This window comes from Octopus sinensis, linkage group LG2 (assembly GCF_006345805.1).
Source record: "Octopus sinensis linkage group LG2, ASM634580v1, whole genome shotgun sequence".
Taxonomy (NCBI): domain Eukaryota; kingdom Metazoa; phylum Mollusca; class Cephalopoda; order Octopoda; family Octopodidae; genus Octopus; species Octopus sinensis.
The window spans coordinates 95239231-95247417 of NC_042998.1; the positions used below are offsets into that span (position 1 = coordinate 95239231).

The 8187-nt window shown below is 35.0% G+C and overlaps 1 protein-coding gene across 1 annotated transcript in view; it reads left to right on the forward strand.

Annotated features, from left to right (window-relative positions):
• LOC115225320 (thrombospondin-type laminin G domain and EAR repeat-containing protein-like) overlaps positions 1 to 6649 on the forward strand; it is a 56153-nt gene extending 49504 nt beyond the window's left edge. The window contains exons 9-10 of the mRNA XM_029796271.2: positions 2117 to 2304; positions 6337 to 6649. Coding sequence (XP_029652131.1) covers positions 2117 to 2304; positions 6337 to 6595 — 447 coding nt within the window. The 3' untranslated portion in view covers positions 6596 to 6649. The remainder of the gene's footprint in view (positions 1 to 2116; positions 2305 to 6336) is intronic.
• Positions 6650 to 8187: the final 1538 nt, after the last annotated feature.

The following is an 8187-nucleotide window of genomic DNA, read 5'->3' on the forward strand; positions in this document are numbered from 1 at the left end:
CGAGTCGAGTACTCCCTTGCACGCTCCGTTGACTCGAACCTTGCTTCTATTGTGGCGAATTTACCGCCTCTGGTTAGATATCTTTCATAGTCGCACCAAGACACTTTTCGATGGTGCTTTCCTGCAGGTGTTCAAATCTTCTTTTTTCTCTGCATTGTATACTTTATAGACAATAGTCTTTTCTTTAATTTAATTTTTTATTATCCATCTGGATTATTCCATTTCTGCACGCTAATTTTATTTTTAATTTATTCCCATTCATGTGAAACCACTTATTCAAGTTCAAGTCATTGATGCAATTTTATACCAATTGCTATTTTTACTTTTGTTATGTTACGATTATATTATACTTTAGTTTGATTTTAATTATTACTTACTACATATAATTCAATTGTTATTATTATTTTTATTGTTAAAGTGAAAGTATCTGACATAAAATAGAGAAATGTTTTTGTTTCACTTTTAACACATAATACTGAAATAGTGGAGAAGATATGATATTGCTGTGGGCTCGCTCTAGGCAAGAAGTTGAACATTTTTTTCCCCATGAAACTACATGGATCCTAAGTAAAGCATATGTAAAATGTGAATGGAATTGGTTGTGTAGTTCTCAAGTTTTAGGGATTCGTAGTGGAGAAGATATGATATTGCTGTGGGCTCGCCCTAGGCAAAAAGTTAAAATTTGTTTGCCGATGACACTCCCCGGACCCTGAGTAAGGCATGTGTAAAATTTGAATGAGATTGGTTGTGTAGTTCTCAAGTTTTAGGGAAACACACAGACAGATAGACAGACACACATTCTCAGCTTTATATAGAGAGAGATTACTTCCTTATCTATGCAGTTGTATAAATTGCTTCAAATATTTTCTTTTAAATTTTCGCTCCTACAGCATGAGCATTCATGTTATATATTGAATATTTGTTTTTCTTGTTGCGAGAAAGACAAGGAAAAGCAGAAGATAGATTATGTGTGTGACCATGTGTGCCTATGTGTGCATATACGTGTGTGGGGGTGTTAATGGGTGTAGCCTCATGTGTATGTCTGCTTTTTGTTTAACATTGAATATTACATATTTATAAGTTAGATGCAGCATTACTTATGTGTGTGTGTGTGTGTGTGGTGTGTGTGTGTGTGTGTGTGCTTGTGTGTGTGTGTATGCTATCTAATAAATACAGTATATATTTTTATGTGCTGCTATTAGTTTCATGTGCTGAGAGCATACCAGACAGTATATTTAACACGTCTGGTGTCCTAGCACAATCATCAGGCACTGAAAGCGTGTTAAAAGCGTGTTAAAACCCTCTCGGTACATGAAACTAATAGTAGCACATAAAAACATGTTGCCACTTCGAAATTGCAGAAATTATTGCTAAATGTGATACATTAATGAAATCTTTACTAGAAGAGAAACGTGGGAATATTTGGACGTTTATGCATTTCCTAGAAGATTAGAGGATATGCACTTGGTGAAAGAATGACCGACTAAATCTCTAAATCAAAATTTCAACTAAAGACCCATTTTATGAATTAACCGCAGGCGTGGCTGTGTGGTAAGAAGTTCGCTTCCCAGCATCGGTCTGGGTTCAGTCCCGCTGTGTGGCACTTTATATATATTTATATGTGCGTGTGCGTGTGTGTGAATATGTGTGTATATGTGTGTGTGTGTGTGTGTCATTGTGTATGTGTTTGTCCTCCACTACCGCTTGACAACCAGTGTTGGTGTGTTTATGTCCTCGTAACATAGCGATTCGGCAAAAAGCTCAATAGAATAAATACTAGGCTTGATGGGTATACTGGGCTTTGTATATTTTACCCCAGTGTCACTTTGATGGCATGCACTGCTCTCTCACTCAATAATAATAATAATAGTAATAATAATAATAATAATAATAATAATAATAATAATAATAATAATAATATTGATAATGATAATGATAATAATAATAATAATAATAATAATAATAATAATAATAATAATAATGATTTTTTCTAAAACTCTTCACGGCGCTACCCAAGCATGGCTGCAGTCTAATGACTGAAACAAGTTTTAAAAAAACGACAGATGATAATAGCTACATAGACATTGAATATCGTTTTTATTGCTTTAATTTTCAGACAATGGGTGCTGTGGATTGGGAGTATTTCACTATCAACGATGATCATTATTTGGTTGTGGCAAACAGTTACAATTTTGGGCCGCAAAACTTTAAAAAAATCAACACTTACAATACAAAATCAACAGTGTACAAATTGAATATTCAAAAGAAAGCCTTTGAGAAATTCCAGAGTATCCCAACCTATAGGTAAGTCTATTTGTACTTTCACACTGTGAAGTAATACTATCGCCTTATTCATTGATTTTTTTTCTCTTCCTCTTCTTTCTTTCTTATTCATTTCTTTCTTTCTTCCTTTCATTCTTCCTTCCTTTCTTTTCTTCCTTTTTACTTTGTATGTGTGTGTGGGTACATACATACAACCATACATACATAAATACATACATACATACATACATACATACATACATACATACATACATACATACATACATACATACATACGAACGTACGTACGTACGTACATACATACATTTAATTTTTTTTACTGGCACTCCGTCGCTTACGACGACAAGGGTTCCAGTTGATCCAATCAACGGAACAGCCTGCTCGTGAAATCAACGTGCGATTGGCTAAGCACTCCACAGACATGGGTACCCCTTCACATACTTCTCAGGGAGATTCAGCGTGATACAGAGTGTGACAAGGCTGGCCCTTTGAATTACAGGCACAACAGAAACAGGAAGTAAGAGTAAGAGAAAGTTGTGAAAGAGTACAGCCGGGTTCGCCATCATCCCCTGCCGGAGCCTCGTGGAGCTTTATAAAGATTAAAACAATAGGTAGAAGAATACAGAAAGTAAAATAAAGTTCACTGTTCATCTTCTTCGAGAAGGCGTGTAGGCTGGTCGGTACTTCCGTGAAGGTATTGGTCCTTAAGTATAATCCCTGGTAAATCCAGGCAGTATTTTGGTAGTATTTTGAATGTTGCGTTCATGTTGAAGGAATCGATTAATACTTAAGGACCTATACATTCACGGAAGAAGATGAGCTGTGAACTTTATTCTCCTGTCTGTTTTCTTCTATCTACTGTTTTATTCGTTTATAAACTGTGAATTCCCTGTCTAGAACTTTCATAAATACTGACCTTGTCTCTGATGACGAAATACCCAGTGTATTGAGATGCTAACCTATCACTTGGCATATCCCAGAAACAGGTGTAAGACATCCAATAATAACTAATTAATTAACTCAAATTCACTTTACTCTAATTAAATATTCTAAATGATTTGAGATACTCGTCGTGCCTTGGTTTTTGCTGTTCTTTTCCTCTCATATATATATATATATATATATATATATATAATTTCATGGGCTCATCCTCACTGCGTAACAAATGTTCTCAACTATGGTCTCGGGCCGACCAAAACCTTAGGAGTGGATTTGATAGACAGAAACTGAAAGAATCCCATAGTGTATGTATGTATATATGTACATAAACGTATATATACATATGTGTGCGTCTGTGTGCGTGCGTGTGTGTGTGTGTGTGTGGCGGGTGTTTGTACCCCACCACCGTCTAGCAACCAGTGTTGGTTAGTCTATGCCTCTGTAACTTTGCGGTTCGGCAAAAGAGGGTATTTAGAATAAGTACCAGGATAAAAAAAAACATGAGTATTGGGATCAATTTCTTCGATTAAGCCCTTCATATATATATATATATACATACCTGGATACAATTTTTTTTTACACGAGAGTTCCGGACCGAAATAATGAACTCATTTCCATACAGCCAATCAGAACTCACCTTGATCTTGTTGTCAAGTTAACAAACACACTTTACCAAGTAAACTCAGGACGAAGAACGGAGTTGTAAATCGACCGATCGCTAAGTTATGCTTGATTTTAGGAGGCAAGTAATTAAACAGATTTGTATCTATACGCATTATCGGATTTTGTTAGGACCCCATATGGTAAACATGTGGATGAGGAAAATGTGGGTAGAGGGTGATGTGCTAACAACCCTCTCCCCTTATTGTTTTAGAAAGTAAACAACAACACAAATAACTACGCAGAGGCAACCATGGTTGAAACAAGATCAAGAACAACAAGCATTCTTAAAAGTGAAAAGAAGCATGGTCATTCCTTACCCAAATGACCTAATCTTATCGCCCGTCACTTGTCATGCACTCATAAATTAGTTTGATAGTTTAGCTCTGATTGGCTCTATGCAAATGAGTTTATAACTGGGGTCCGAAACTCTCGTGGGAAAAAATTTCGCCACTGGGACAGATGAAGGAAGGTATAAATGTATCCCATTTTACTGTAATTACTTAGTTTTACTATACTGGACAAGAGAATAATGCAAGTTGATGAAAGGGAGGTAACTGAACTGAAGACAATTACTTCCATTAACAATCTGGAGTTCAGTTTTCTTGATAATTTTAGCGAAGTAGTTACCCTTGAATTGAGCACAGAAGTGTTGCGTTTCGCATTTTAATATAATTGCTCATTTCTCTACATACTGGTTCTATACAATTTTTTTTCGGATCATTCCGTCGTATTATGCGTTTACAGAACGCGTATTTCTTACCTTATCAAACCAGAATTTCAACAGATTGCAGCCATCGCTATAATCATCTTTCTAACTTTCTAACTTGCTATCCTCTTTTGAACAAGGGTACACTGTCCATAAATTTCATTTCCTTACCTTTTCGTTGATAGACTTCGTTGTATTTTGCCTGAAAATATATATCAACAACATGTTACTTTCAATAACTCAAAAATACAGACAAGCTCTCGTCTAAATTCACATTATATATTCACCTCTTCAAATTCATTCCAAAGTGATTCAGCATAGATGCCGTCTAATGATTAAAACAAGTAAAAGATAAAAGATGCAATATACAAACTTCAACCAAACATATCGACCTCTTAGAACTGAGAACCATTTTAATTCCTTTTTCAATAACATTTCCCTTTCATTTATTCATCTTCGATAATTAAATTCGAAATCCGTAGTATAGCTAGAATATGTGCTCTCTGGGACAGCACTTAAGTTTCTTTCACACCCTCATTCCTTCATCCCCCGAATTTCAACGAGCCTAAACAGGCTTATGCAGTAGACTCACTTGTGCCCCACCACCATCTCGTAAAAGCATCGCCTGGAGCGAACAATCACCACTTCGCTCAATCCTCCTTGCTTCCCCGGCTTTGCTACAGTTCAAAATCAATTCTCCTAACTCCTTTCAGATGCTACAATACACCAAAAGTTGAACGTGTAAGATTACAACTTCAGGCAGCAAACAAACTATATATATATACGGTGTGGTGTAAAAGTAGGTATACAGTTATGAAAAAGGAAAACACATACAATACTCATTTATTTTTTATCAAAAGAATTAAAAGTTACAATAAAATTATTATTATAGTTATGATTAATGACACTGAAAATATCAAAAATGAGACTAACTAATTTAATGTGCTAAAAATGTTAATGAATTAAGTATTATAACGTTGATGTGATGTTTACTGTATACCTACTTTTACACCCCATATATATAAATATATATATATATCAACAGTAGCAATATGGAATTGTAATATATATAGAGAGAGAGAAACAGAGAGGGGGGACAGAGCGGACAGACAGATGGACAGACAGACAGACGGACGGACAGACATGCAGACAGACGGACGGATGAACGGGCAGGCAGACAGGCAGACAGGCAGACAGACAGACAGACAGACAGACAGATAGATAGATAGATAGATAGATAGATAGATAGATATAGATAGATAGATAGATAGATAGATAGATAGATAGATAGGCGGATGGATAAACACATTTGTCATCTTCGCTAAGCAGCTATCCAACCTGAATCGATGTGCTTTAGATACTGAGAAAGCTCTTTGAATTCCGTCGTACTTTAAGTTTAATGTTAGTGCAAATTAGTCAACATGAAAATTTACACCTTATCATCAAATTCTTCATTAATTAATTTATTTATTATATTTATTATTTATTCATATTTCGTTTTTGGATTTGGTTTGCAAGATTCTTTATGTGAGTTCGTGTGTTGAAGCATATTCTATTGTCTGGGGAGAGTCATTTTCTTTTTGTGCCTTACAATATAACACACTCACCGGTAAAATTTCCACTTCTCAATTATTTTTATTTTCCTAAAATTTTCGTTGCGTCTTGCAACCTTTTCAATAGTTATCCATATTTATTTATATATTATTTATACATATACTTCAACGCTTGCTTCTTTATTTTTGTAGCGCAATCGATTGGGAGTTCTTCAGTATTGGCGACCAGAAATACCTTGTTGTGACAAATGCACAAAATTCTAATGACCCCCATGAGCATTACAGCGTGATTTACCGTTGGCAGGGAGTTGATCAGTTTGTACCGATTCATCGAATGAAAGTATTGCCATCTGCTGACATTGAAGTATTTCATATCAAACAGGACATATTTTTACTTTACGCAAATCCAAAGTCTAACATATCACAGATTCTTCGAGCAAAATTTGTATAAAATATTCTTATATATTTTAGAATGAAATATATTCTTAGATATCTGTTAATACTACTACTGTGTCAATTTTTTTTTATGATGTAGATAACACAGAGTTAACATAGCATTCGTTACATATGCTATGCATACATATGTGTGCGTGTGTGTGTGTGTACATATATATATATATATATATATATACACGCACACACAAATGTATGACTGCATGCATTGTATGTATCTATATATGTATGTATGTATGTATGGATGGATGCATGCATGCATGCATGTGCCTGTATGCGTGTTTATATATCATATGTATAGAGAGGGGGAACGAAAAAGAGAAATAAAGGCTTCTAAGAACTGAAAGTTGAAGAGTGGGAGTTAAAGTAAGTATACAAGAGAAAAGGGTGGAGGTAATATGGAGATTAAAGCATCAAGAGGAGAAAGAAGAACATTAAGACGAAGAAAACTTTGTGGCATCATTACGTGTCAAGGGTACGTGTATTTGTGTGTGTATGTATGTATGTATGTATGTATGTATGTATGTATGTATGTATGTATGTATGTATGTATGTTTGTATGTATGTATGTATGGGTGTATGTATGTATGTATGTTTGTATGTATGTATGTATGTTTATATGTGTGTATGTATGTATATATGTATGTATTATGTATGTATGTTTGTTTGTTTGTATGTATGTATGTATGTAATGTCATTATTCAGTTTTATTTCAAGATTTCTTGCCAATAGAAAAAGAGCCAATTTCTAACCTAAATCCTTCATTGGAATTTCAACAACATCAACAGGGTGTATATGTATGTATGTATGTATGTATGTATGTATGTATGTATGTATGTATGTATGTATGTATGTATGTATGTATGTACACGATGGGCTTCCATCCTGCTTCCGTCTGCTATATTCACTCAAAATATTAATCAGCTTGAGGCTATAGTACCAATGATTCACATAGCGAGACCGAACCCAGAAACACATAGTTATAGTTTTTAACTATACTGCCAAATCTGCATCGATGTTACTGATATGTTTCTTTTTAAATGCTCGGTGAGGTATCATTTATACTTCGTGCCGTGAGACTGGATCGAAGTCGAACCAAAAGAGTTTCTTTTTTGCGATATGAAAACGGAATAGAAGACAATGTATTAGAATTTGTTGAATTCTTGCTTACATAGTCGTATAGTATGATTATGAAATTTAAACAGGTGATGTCTGTGATTTCACTCTGTGGTTAAGATTGTTTGCCTCTCCTCGCATAAAGTATAAGGTAAAAGATAACAAATCTTCAGAGTTGTTATCTAAGAAGTGACAAGTGTATAACAAGGGCTACAGCTTTCAGAGATGCTGTATCCTAAGACCACACATTCCATGCTACTTATCTGGGCTTTTACACTGTCTGAAGAATCAAATGTTTCAAATAAATATGTAGGGAGGGGACTAGTCGATAAATTTACCGACCCCCGAAAGGATGAAAGGCAAAGTCAACCTCAGCGGAATTTGAACTCAGAAAGTGAAGATAGACGAAATACCTATTACTTTACTACCCACAAGGGGCTAAACACAGAGAAGACATACAAGGACAGACAAACG